The sequence below is a fragment of the Erinaceus europaeus genome, chromosome X (assembly GCF_950295315.1).
Source record: "Erinaceus europaeus chromosome X, mEriEur2.1, whole genome shotgun sequence".
In the NCBI taxonomy this organism is placed as follows: Eukaryota; Metazoa; Chordata; class Mammalia; order Eulipotyphla; family Erinaceidae; genus Erinaceus; species Erinaceus europaeus.
This window is the reverse complement of record NC_080185.1, coordinates 99008140-99021169: the sequence shown is the minus strand read 5'-3', so window position 1 is coordinate 99021169 and position 13030 is coordinate 99008140. Positions and strand designations below refer to the sequence as shown.

General features: G+C 35.9%; 2 protein-coding genes across 3 annotated transcripts in view; one reads left to right on the top strand and one right to left on the bottom strand.

Annotated features, from left to right (window-relative positions):
- Positions 1-13030, top strand: part of TSPAN7 (tetraspanin 7) — a 316558-nt gene that overhangs the window by 44326 nt on the left and 259202 nt on the right. The gene's annotated exons all lie outside the window — the stretch shown is intronic.
- The window catches only part of RPGR (retinitis pigmentosa GTPase regulator), a 45158-nt gene that overhangs the window by 15102 nt on the left and 17026 nt on the right, over positions 1-13030 (bottom strand). For both annotated transcript variants that reach the window (XM_060182621.1, XM_060182620.1), the window contains exons 9-14: positions 10650-10774; positions 8462-8647; positions 7419-7584; positions 4615-4721; positions 4197-4262; positions 425-1363 (exon numbers count right to left, since the gene is read on the bottom strand). In XM_060182621.1, the coding sequence (XP_060038604.1) occupies positions 425-1363; positions 4197-4262; positions 4615-4721; positions 7419-7584; positions 8462-8647; positions 10650-10774 (1589 nt within the window). The remainder of the gene's footprint in view (positions 1-424; positions 1364-4196; positions 4263-4614; positions 4722-7418; positions 7585-8461; positions 8648-10649; positions 10775-13030) is intronic.

Genomic DNA, 13030 nt, shown 5'->3' with positions numbered 1-13030 from the left:
CCCTCTCCCCTTCTTCACTGTCTCCTTCCTCTTCTTCCTCCTCCCCCTCATTATTTTCTCCCTCCCCTGCTCCATCATCTCCCTCCTCCCCCTCTCCTTCCTCTTTCATTTCTCTCTCTACCGCCTCCTCCCTTTCCTCCCCTTCTCTTTCTTCTTCACTCTCTTCTTGCTCTCCTTGCTCTTCCCTTTCTCCTTCATCTACCTCTTTGTTTCTTTCTTCCTGATGGCCTTGTTCTACCTTGTGTTGCTTCTCATCTAGATCTTTTTCTCCCTTACTCAGGCTCTCCATTTCTCCTTCCTTGTCTGGCTGCTCTTCACTTGACCTTTGTTCCACTCCTGAATTACCCTCTTTCCAGACACCCTCGCCTCCACCTCCAGGTGTATCCTCGGCCTTCCCCCCAGGCTTGCCCTCATCTTCACTCACCTCTGCTCTGACTGCAAGGTCATTTGGCGTGGTCTCTGATTGCTCCTCTTTTTCTCCAGGTTCTTCCTTATTTTCCTCCTTTCCCTCTATCTTTTGCTCATCTAGTCCACTTTCTTCTGAATCTTCTGTTACTTCCTGCTCTTCTGAGATCTTTGCCAAGTGCTCACACTTAAAATTATATTTTGTCATGAATTTGCAAATTTTCTGTTCCGGATCTTCCTCAAGTGACTGCTCAATGAACTGTCTGCTATACCACAAATTTGGATCAACTTCCACTTCATCATCCTCTTTGTCTCCACTACTAAATTCTACTGACTCAGGTAGCTCAAAGCCATCAGCTGTACCCTGCAGACTTTCGCTTTCTCCTTCCTCTATGGAGCCTCCATCACTATCAAAAGCGATATTTTGCAGTTTCCTTTTACTTTCCTCAAAAAAAGCTTTAGTTTCCTCATCTTCAAACTCTATGTCTCTACTTGGTAAGTCGTCAAAGAATGTATTAATATTTTTAAGCTCCTCTTCACGTTTTCTTAAATACTCCAGATCTGTCATTTCTGGCAGGTCAGTTTCCTTCTCAGAGACCATTTTCTGGACATCTGAATACTTCTGTCTATGTTTTTCACCACTCTTTTTTAGCATTTCCTCAAAATTATATGGAGAAAGGCCATGCTTACTTTCATGTCTAAATAGCTTTTTTTGCAAACTCCCTACATTGGTGTCAGCCTGAGGTCCAGGCTTGTCTGAATCATTGTCTATGTCCTCATCTGAAGTTGATTCCACAGTTGAAGCTGCTTGTATCTTATACATTCCTTCTGCCATCAGTTGTTTATATGCTTTCCCTTCTTTCATTCTGGGGGTCATCTCTTCACTTTCATATTCGTTACTATCATCATTTTCAGTATAAGCTGCATGCTGCTTCAGTCTCTCAATAGTTTCTTGTTTCTGTAAATTTTTTGAAGTGATTGTCTTACTACTATAATTGACAACAGTAACTTATCTACTACAAAACACTATTAAGTTTCATTAGGAGAATAAAAATATGAAACTTGACTAGACATTCTACTCATATAGTGCTTTCTTTAGGGATAATTTGTGCCACCATCGACATCTATGGTTCATCTAATTTTAACTTAGCAACATATATCTATACTTTACTGTCAAAATTCTTATAACCTGTCTTAAATTTGCCATTATGGACAGCATTCAATATTTGTTCTCTCCTCCTTTTCTTAATCTGATTAAATACAAGTAGACTGATTTTGTAAAATACTGTTAGAAAATATAAAATTCCCTTTCATATGGTTTAATTTTTCTAACTTACATATCAATTTAATTGTCAAATTTTGATTGGGGTTTTGATTCTATGAATTTCCAAAATCAGAGAAAGCAAGTAAAAATGTGAAATCTTTAAAAAATGAGAAAAATACAGCTTGGAGAGGTAACTTATAAGGTAGTTTCTGTACCTTGCCATATGCAAGACCCAGGTTTAAGCCCTGGCACTGCAGATGCTCCAGTGCTGTGGTATCTTTCCCCTCTCTGTTTCCTCTCTCTCTATCTATCTGTGTATCTATCTAAATACAAAATGTGGTCTGGGAGGGGCAGGGGAAGGTAGCAAAGAGACTCTCATGCCTGAGGCTCCAAAGACTCAGATTCATTCCCCAGCACCACTATAAACCAGAGCTGAGCAGTGCTCCAGTAAAAAAAGAAACAAACAAACAAACCCCTAAATGAAATGTGGTCTGTGGTTGCACATGTATGAAGCCCTACTCTGCCAAAAAGAAAAAAATAAAGTAAAAGAAAAAAGTCAGTATCTTTTATCTAGAAGAAAAAAAATCTGAAATGCATGCTGCAAATGAACTTATAAAATAAGTATATTAAGTAACATTTTCCTTTCAAAACAAAATATTCAAATGTCTGCCCTTTTATTTATTGTACTCTTTTAATTAGAATGATTTATGCTGAAAACCATTATGAGAAAAGCATTCATGGTTAAAAGTAAACTCTTATAAAAACTATAAAGTTAATACTGAAAATGGAGCAATGCATCAAGAATAGGAATTTCAGCTCCTGTTGCACAAAGTAAGGCAGAAGTCCAATCACTGACCTGAATTCTACAAGTTAACGGATTGAATTGGGTCTCTAGACAGTAAAACCTCACTAAAATGAGTTTTATAGATTGTGATGCATGCTAGGCCCAGGAAGGGTTTTTTTCCCCTTTAGGGGGAGTGGGGGACTAAAGAAATGTTTAACAGGAGATAGGTTAAACATGAATGAAATATATATATATATATATAATACTTTTTTAAAAAATTCACTAAGGTAGGTTTAGTAGGGCCTGTATTTTAAAGGACTACATAAATCAGCTTAAAATGAAGTGCTTTCTTATTCTTTTTGTTTTAGATCTTATTGTTTAAAAAGCATCACAAAAGGGGCAAAGACCAAACTCTAATAGGAAGGAAAGACACAGGAGAGATACCTACCTGCTTGGAGACAGTTACCAAGTCAGTCAATATTTACTGAACTTCCACAACAGTGTTAGGAGAATAGCTCTACCATATTCAAAAGGAATGTTATTATTTACCAGCTCTCACAGTAAAAGACTAAAGAGGATTGGCATGGAATATTTAAACCTTGGCAAGATTCTCTTGCATTTTTTGTGACCAATTTTAAGGATTTCTAGGTTAACTATGTGGCAAAGGAATGAGAAATAGAAATGAAATGTCTATAGCCTTTTCCCCTCAATTGACATTTCTCCTATCTTTCTACTCTCTAAACCCTTCATCTTTTCACCTCACTGATCCTTAAAGCAAAAGAAAGCAAAAGACTTTATTGCAGGTATTTATCTTTCTAAGACTGTTAAAAACCTCAGACTACCACTCTCATCATTCTTTTGTTACTCATTAAAGGTCTGTGTTTGCCACCCAGGCAGAGTCTCTAACTAATATCTAAATATTTACTATTGTTTTTTATGCTCTCAATTACTTGATATATTAAAGTTCATTCCAAACATCAGGAAAGCAATCCTCAAATACTTTCACTAAACCACACACAGTTAGAAAAAATAGTATCATCCAGAAGGTCAATACAGTAAATCACCCAAAGTCATACTCAACCAAAGTCTGAAAACCATTCTGATAAGCAGTTTCCTCTTCCTGTGTAAGAACTTCAATACCAATCTTTTGTCTTGATGGTAAGAAAGTATGATTATTATGACTTGTTAGTAATTCCAAACAGTACATTTTAGCAATGAAATTCTGTCATTCTTATGCATCATAGATAATACATACCAAAGAACAGGTCCAAATTAAGACTATTTACATTGTATTCTTCTAAATTTTTATTATCATTATTATTATCATTATCATTATTGTTTTGCCTCCAGGGTTACTGCTGGGGCTCAGTGCCAGTACTACAAATCCACTGCTCCTGGAGGCCATTTTTTTTCTTTTTTCCCATTTATTCGGTAGGACAGAGAGAAATTAGGAGGGGAAGGGGGATAGAGAAGGAGTGAGAAAGACAGACAATTGTAGCACATGCTTCACTGCTCACAAAGCATTCCACCCACAGGTGGGGAGCAGGAGCTCGAACCCAGGTCCTTGAATACAGTATTATGTGTGCTTAACTAGGTGCACCACTGCCCAGCCCCCTTATTCTTTTAAATTCTAAAGTGAGTGGATACTTACTTTTTTGTGTTCTTTCCAGAAACCTTTCAAGGAAAAAAAAACCAATAAATTGTTCTTACCCACCACAGTGAAAACAACTCTTCATATTATACCTTTTGTTTCTGAATTGGTGACAATTTTAATGATTTGTCATCTGAACTCGGGCTCATCACATGTGTCTGAAATAAATCGAAAACATATATTACAAAAAGAATAAACAATACATATATAATTATTGGGCTCTTGGAAAAGTCATAACATTTTTGCACGGAAAACCAGAAAATTACATCAGGACTTTTCTGACAACCCAATATATATTTAAAAATTTAAATCATATAAATTAACAACAATTCAGATAGTAACATAATCAAGTCTTTTGTATGCAATCTATACCACAATAAAGGTGGTTTAAAAATAATTGAAAAAACAAAATTCTTTTTTTTTGGTACTTAAAAGAGTATAGGAAATATACCTAGCACATAAAAACACATGATTAGCTAAAATTTAAATTTATATCTAGATAACAATTACCATATTTAAAACATCAGTAGTTTCTCCAAGGCTTTCTGAATCTGCTCCTGAAACAGAAGAATTATCTTCTGTTTCTTTCTCTCTGGCCATATTGTCTTGAAAATCATCTGGATGATTAAAAGGGATAAGAAACCACATTTTATTTAGAACCTAAAGACAACTAAAAATAAATGGAAGTTATTCTGTAATATGGTGTCAGTATAATTTTGTTAATGATACTTTTATCTCAAGTTAACCGATTAGAGTTCATAATGGTAAGTCAGAAATTTCAAAAATCTCAATTATAAAGTTTAAGAAGAGTGGTCTGGGATGTGGTGCAGTGGATAAAATGTTGGTCTTTCAAGCATGAGGTCCTGAGTTCAATCTCCAGCAGCATATGTACCAGAGTGATGTCTGGTTCTTTCTCTGTCTCCTATCCTTCTTATTAATAAATAAATATTTAAAAAAATAAAGTTTAAGAAGACATTGGTATTGATGAGATGCCATTTTTATGAGTAGGAGACACTATTCCTTTAGGATAAATACCACCCAAGAGTTGGATATTATATAATCAATTTCTAAGAAGGGCTCTAAAGATCCATATCCTCAGGGTACGCATACCTTTGTGTAGTTCACTTCCACATTTTCCCATGTTAATTTATATGGCCAATAGAACAACAAAAGATGCAGTTGTGATGTTACTATAGTTTATTACTTGATCATTGCTTAATCAGATCAATTACCCTGGGGGAAGTAAGTTTGTGAGCATCCCCAGAACTTTGTAAGTGAAGGCTTTTGCCAATAGCCATGTAAGAAAAGCATGGAAGAGGGTCCTTCAGCCTCAATCAACCTTTAGATAACTGCAGCCCCATCTGACAATGTGACTGCAATCACATGAACTATCTTTTTTATATATATTTATTTAATATTTTCCCTTTTGTTGCCCTTGTTTTTATTGTTGTTATAGTTATAATTGTTGTTGTTATTGATGTCGTCGTTGTTGGGTAGGACAGAGAGAAATGGAGAGAGGAGGGGGAGGAGGGGAAGACAGAGAGGGGAAGAGAAAGATAGACACCTGCAGACCTGCTTCACCGCCTGTGAAGCGACTCCCCTGCAGGTAGGGAGCAAACCGGGATCCTTATGTCGGTCCTTGCGCTTCATGCCACGTGCGCCTAACCCGCTGCGCTACAGCCCAACTCCAAATGAACTATCTTAAGCCAGAACCACTCAGCTACGCTGCTCCTAGACTCTTCTCAAAATGTTTGTTGTTTCAACCTGCTAAGTTTTAGGGTAATTAAAAAAAATGTTTTTAAATTTATCCTGAGACTCCAGGTTCAATTCCTGGCATCACATATTTAGAGAATGAGAACTGAGTGGTGCTGTCTTTCTCATTCACTAAATCATTAAAAAATCACAACCCTGAAAAAGTAGGTATTACTACACTCATGTCAAAGACAAAAAACTGAAGTCTAGACAAATAAACTTTCCCAAAGTCAGTTGCACAGTAAATACATTTCAGAACTGACATTTAACCCTACATCGACTTAATTCCAGACTCCATACTGTTAGCCATTATGCTATTACTGCCAAAGGCAGGACTTCACATAGGTACAGAAAACCTGCATTCAAATTCTGTTCATTTCATTTAGAAGTTGAAATGAACTTTGGGCAAATCACTTGATCTATTTAATTTCTTTTCTTCTAATTTTTTAATCTTTATTTATTGGATAGAGACAGCCAGAAATCAAGAAGGAAGGGGGTGATAGAGAGACAGAGAGACATCTGAAGCCCTGCTTCACCACTTACAAAGCTTTCCCCATGCAGGTGGGGACTAGGGGATCGAACCCGGGTCCTTGCACACTGCAACATGTGTGCTCAACCAGGTGCGCCACCGCCCGGCCCCTTTAATTTCTTTTCTAACTTACAGAGACACAGAACATATTTCCTACCTATTTCAAAGAGTTGCTTCAAGGTTTAAAGAAGATAATAAGGTATGAAATGTATTATAATTATACACCATTTTATAAAGATATACTGTTGTTGTCATATGGGATTTTTGGAGTCACTTCTGATGATGTTTTATTTTTTGCTTCTGGTTTTGTTTTTTCCACCTGCATAATTCTACTACTTTGATGGACTTTAACACCGGGGTTATTGCTGGAGGGAGATTATTTTTCTTTCCTTTATATAAAGGGTGAGAGGCAGAAACAGAGGGAGAGTTACTATAGCACCACTTGTGGCTCATGAAGCTTTCTCCCGGAGGTACTCTCATGTGGTGGCTTAGGGCTCAAATCTGGCTTCTTGTACATAGTAACTAGAATATGTACTTTAGTTAGGTGAACCATCTGGTACTTTCCCCCATTAATTTCAGATAGAGATAGAGAGAAGAGAGGCATCACATTGTTTTTTCACTGTTAGTGAAACTCCTTTTTTTGCATGGTGCTACGTGGTTCTGGGGGCTCAAACCTGAGTCCTTGCACAGTAGTGTGCTCTACTGGGTAATATATCTCGCAGTCCCTCAATGTTTTCTATTTATAAAAGCATTCCTAGATTTGAGATCTCAGTCTCTAACTAGGAAGATACTTACTTGAGAAAACATCTCAAGATAACATGAAAACACTAAGACTAAAATGTACATTTCTGGACAGGGGTAGAACAGCATAATGGTTATGCAAAGAGACTCTCGTGCCTGAGGCCCCCGAGTCCCAGGTTCAATTCCTTCCCCAACAGTCATAAATGTACAGTCATAAACCAGAGCTGAGTAGCACTGTGGTAAAAAAAAAAAAAAAAGTACATTTCTCCTGAAAGCAATAGAGTATTGTTACCTGGTTCTTCCAGCTGCACGGAGGCAACATTTTCAGCCATCACTTCGTCTGATAGTGTACCTGTAGGCACGTGGAAAGGAACTGAACTGGGAGAAAAAGAAATAGGTGGAATAAAAGTCCCTTCATCTGGAGGTGGTGTTCCTGCCATAGAATCTGGGGATTTCTCCTTTAGAATAAACAAGATAAACAAATGGTTAAATGATGTTACACATTTAATAGAAACATAAACTACTCTGTGGTTGTTAAAAATATTTTAGAGACTTCAAAGTCTAACAAAGTCTGAAATATTCACTTTTTAATAACATCCCATGGCTCAAAAATATTTTATTCTACTGTCTGCATTGAAGTTGCTCTACACTGTCAATTTGGAAAGGTGTCTGTCACATGGTTTGTGTGTATTTTCTGAGAAGGAAAAATTACTCATGAGGCATAAACAACAACTGCAAGATACTGATGAAATATTTTTCAAAGTTATCATATACTGTTTTCATTTAAAAAAAACCTAATGATTTTACCTCAAAGGAATGCATGTTGTAACATTTTTAAAAGGAAAGTCTTTTTAAAAATTGTTTCGCATTCTCTTTATTAACTAGTATAAGTATCACTGAGACATAATCTCCAAACACAAAATGAAAATCTCTAAATTTAATTAAGAATATTCTCTCAAACTAAGATCTTATTTCCTTGTTTCCTGTTTGCTTATTATCTTCCATTGCTCCTGAGGTATAATAAGCAAAAAGGAGTCAGTTCACATAATATTGAGTAAACAATTTAACAGTGCAATCTGAGGGGGTAAGATAGTGACTAGGTACTACTGTCTATAATCAAAGATTATACATGATAATCTGAAAATGTAATTTGTACTTAACAGTTTAACTGTAAATTGACTTTAAAAGTTTATAAAACCTTATTTCTAGTACTTTTATTGATTAAATTTATCTGCCAAGATCCTTCTTTGATATAAAAAGAAAGTAGATTTTTTTTTCTTCCAGTTTTCTTTGCAGTGCTAAATAATATGATTACAGAGAACAGGCACTGTATACCCTCTCTCTTCGACGCACACGTGCTGATAAAGATCTATTCAGCATGCTTCCTGAGGTCAGGTCGATGTTGGACATAGACATCCCAGCAGTTAAGTAAGTACGGCTTAAGTCATCTAAATATTCTTCTTCTGCCATAGTAAGTCGTGGAAAAGCAAAAACTAACATGTGACATCCGCCACAAGCCACCTGTAGCATAAATTCACAGATAAATTAATGGCCATTGAATTCAAACACATGATTTTTAATAACAGCTTTCTGCTATAAAATATTTATGTACTGGTAGACTTCCTATGGGTGTGCATATATACATGCATATATATACTATAATATATAATCTTTTAAAAAAATTAACATGCTATTTTACTTTCAATTTAATATAGCAACAGCATGGGGAAAACTATTTGTCTTATTACAGTTCCCTTTATAAGTTAAAAAAAAAAAGCTATTTTAATCTGAGAACAACATTAACAACTTGGAAAAATTACTCAGAGAAATTCTACTTGGAAAAAAGTGACCCAAGAATAAGTCAGTCTCCTGAGATAATTACGTCTGCAGTGCTTTTCTCTACATGAACTTTTTTTTTAAGTTTAAAGCGTAAGAATCCTAAGGCCTAAATGTAAGCATATATAATGATGAAACAATGAAACATGAAATCAACATTCAGAGAGTTTTGAGGCATAACTAATTTTTAACAAAATGTTACAAATCATTTTGCATTTTCAATTAGATTTTTAATGTTTGACATAGTGGTATGGGGTAGCAACACACTTAGGAACTTTCCTTCACAATATTTTCTGAGTTAAAAAATATATATTTTTGTGTGATATGTTTTAAAAAATTATCTTCTAGGGTTGGGCAGTAGTGCATCTCATAGAGAGCACACCTTACCACGCATGAGGACCAGTGTTCAAGCCCTCAGTCCCCATTTGCAAGGCAGTGCTGCAGGTGTCAACCCCACCTTTTCTCTCTGTTTCTATTAGAAAGAAAATAAATAAATAAAAATGATCTTCCTCATAAACTCAATGAATGAAGATTTAGTCACTTTGTTCATCACTATATGCTTTGTATTCCTGATACTTAGTCTAGTATCTAGTACACAGTACACATTTATTAAATGGGAATCAAATCAACAAATAGTGTTGTATATGAACAAATGGAGTCTTTAGAGAGTAAATTTCATGTGGTATTATAATCACTGTGTAAATATACTCTTCAAGTCTATAGTTTTTAATTGGAAAAAATAAAAGAAACAATGGAGGTGTGATGCTTGGAGGGATAACACTGAAACAATACCTTCTTATCCAAACAAAATTTATCCAGCAAAATACGTTGTCAAAATTCTTTTATCAGAATTCACCTTTTGCAGGAGTTTAGAATCTCAGTAAAATATAATTAAATAAATTTTCACATGCTGTGACCAAGATACTCTGTAAGCTGCCACTGGAGGCACAAAGTTTCCAGGCATGACTAAGTCCTGGCTCTTCTTAAGAGACACGAGGTCAAGGAAATAGTTCAGCATGTTAGAGCACAGAACTTGCATGCCTGAGACTCTATTGGCCACATGTTTAATCCTCAGCACCTCACACAAGACTGAGCAGTATTATAACCTTTCTCTTCCCTTTCATTCAATCTCTAAACAAACACACAAACAAATAAACACATCTTTTAAAACAGAGAGCCATAGGCTGAAGACATTGCCCACTTGGTAGGACTCATGTCTTGCCATGCACACAACCCAGATTTGAGCACTATCACTATATGGGAGGTGCTATGATATTGGAGGAAGCTCTGGTGTTGCTGTGACTCCCCTCCTCTTTCTCTCTCTCTAAATTAAAAAAATCGGCAGAGATAACAGGTAAAAATCATGCATGGGTAAGGCTCTGGTTCAGAAAAAAGAGACAAAGAGACAGAGACACAGACAGACGTAAACAAATGCAGCAAAAAAGTTAAGATTAGGCTAAAGCAGAATATGTTAAAGGAGGAAATTCTGGAAAGGAATAGATTTTCAGAATGATACGATTTCTGATATTTGGCTTTTAGGAAATAAATATGCTTATTTATTTATGCTTATTTAATCAATACATTCATGATATTCTCTTAAACAAATATAATAGTACTACTTTCTTTGAAAATTTGAAAGGCTCAAAAGGAATATGAAAATGTAGACAGAAATATGTGATGCCCTTACCAATTGAACGACAAACCTAAAAAAATTAGCACACAATGTAGGAACAAACTGATTGGTCAAATTCTCTAGTCCAAGTCCCAATTTTCCATGTCGACCATCTCCAAAAGTATATAAAAGGCCTGTAGCTAAAATGTGAACAAACAAAAAAAAGAATTATAAAATGTCACCTCTGTGGATATATTCATAAATATATTATTTTACATAGCTATTATAATTTTCTCCTTAGATCCTGCATTAAATTTGCCCTTACCTATTGATGTTTCCACACTTTATGATTTATGTGGTCCCTCAAATAAGCTTAGGCAATAAATATTCTAAAAGCAAGTCACTAAACTCTTGGTAGTGTGTGAAGATGAGCCCAGTTTTCTGTGGTACCGTGTGGGAGCAGTGGCAATAAAGTATAAGAACTTGTAATATATATCATCTTCCTACATTTCAATACAATCTTCGGTTTTTTTTTTTTTTTTTTTTTAACCCAGGTCATTGATTAGACAGGGTTTACCTACTTTGGCAGTATTAATATTTGGTACCTGGTAATTACTGGTGATGTGAGTTGGTTCTATGCACTATTGGATATTTAGCAGCACCTTTGCTCTTTGCCTACTGCATGCCCACAGAACAATCTACCTCTGCAGCTGTGTGAATAAAAAAGTCTCCAGACATTACCATGTATTCATTCCCTTGGGGGACAAAATCATAGTAAAGAACTATACCTTGGATAAATCTAATTGTCTCATTTACAGATTCCACTCTGGGCTCTGGAAAACTGCTGAAGGAAATGCCATGAACTAACCCTGCTGACTAGTCCCTTACTAATACTGAGGTTGGTCTGTTCTACTGTTTAAATCATGATGATCAGCAATCCTGTCATTTCTCCCTAGCTGCCATAGCAGACAGTCTGACTTGACTCTGGTGTAGCCCCTCTTTCATCTGCACCATCTAAAGGTAAGTGCCATGGAAGCAGAAATAAAGAGTGCAGAGAAAGAGGACCTCTTTCTTTCTTTTTTAAAAAAATATTTATTTATTATTTATTCCCTTTTGTTGCCCTTGTTTTATTGTTGCAGTTATGATTGATGTTGTTTTTGTTGGATAGGACAGAGAAAAATGGAGAGAGGAGGGGAAGACAGAGAGGGGAGCGAAAGAAAGACACCTGCAGACCTGCTTCACCGCCTGTGAAGCGACTCCCCTGTAGGTGGGGAGCTGGGGGCTCCAAACAGGATCCTTAGGCCGGCCCTTGCACTTTGCGCCACCTGCGCTTAACCTGCTGTGCTACCACCCAACTCCCAGAGGACCTCTTTCTATCTGGGGATGGGGAAGGCTTCCAAACTTAAGTCTAAAGGATGAATAGGGTTCAATTACAAGAAGTGAACAGTGAATCTTCTAGGAGGGTAAGCAGTACATATAGAGGCTCTGAATCAAGAGAAAATATAGCATAGCTGAAAAACTGCTAGTGCCTGAAGCTCAAAGGGTAGTAGTATGAGGTAAGTCTGAAGAAGTAAAAAACAAACAAACAAAAAATCAAATAACAGCAGATACTTGTAGTTCATATTGAGAATTTTTTTTAGACTCTAGATTATAGCAATAGTAATCCAAATGAATGACTTTAAGTCAAGAAATGATAAAAATAAAAAAGAAATGGTAAGATCAAGTTTGGGGACTTATGGCTTAAAGAAGGCAAAGTGATTGCATACTAATAAAATCTATGAGAAGTAACTGCAAATATTAGAAACAATAATTTAGCAAGGTGGAAAGTTTAGAAATTAGTATATAAAGTAAATAGATGTCCTATAAATAAGCAATGACATGTGTTCAGATTCTAAATACAGATTCAATAGTTTTTACTATTAGGTATTTGCTTCCTTTCCATATATATGTATATACACATATATTCCTTACTATCTTTATTCCTTCATGATTTGTCAGAAATGATTTTCAAAGTTAACCTTTTAACTTAGTTGTCTTTAGTGAGAAAAAAAAGTGTTTCTAGTGACCTAACTGCACTTACATCAGAGAAATTCTAAAAACCCGAATGACTGGTTATGAGAAACTGGGAAGAACTTATAGAACTCACTATACACCTCTTTTGTCTTGGAGGAAAACACTTTATAACACTTTTCCCCTGGGGAAGGTTCATGGGCAAAAAGGCAAACAAAATTAATGTTTAATTATTTGTGCTGTAACTTCGTTCATCAGTGGAAAGGTGCCAAATCACTTAACTGTATGTTAGGTGATCCACTAAAAAGTGTGTACTTGCCATTAGTGACACTCTAGAGTTAATGCAACCAAGACAGAGAAACAGATTAAGATTCTGCAGTGTGGGGCACATGTTAACAACTGGGCCCAAGAAGAAAAGGTATTTCTTTACATTCTACATACTTCTA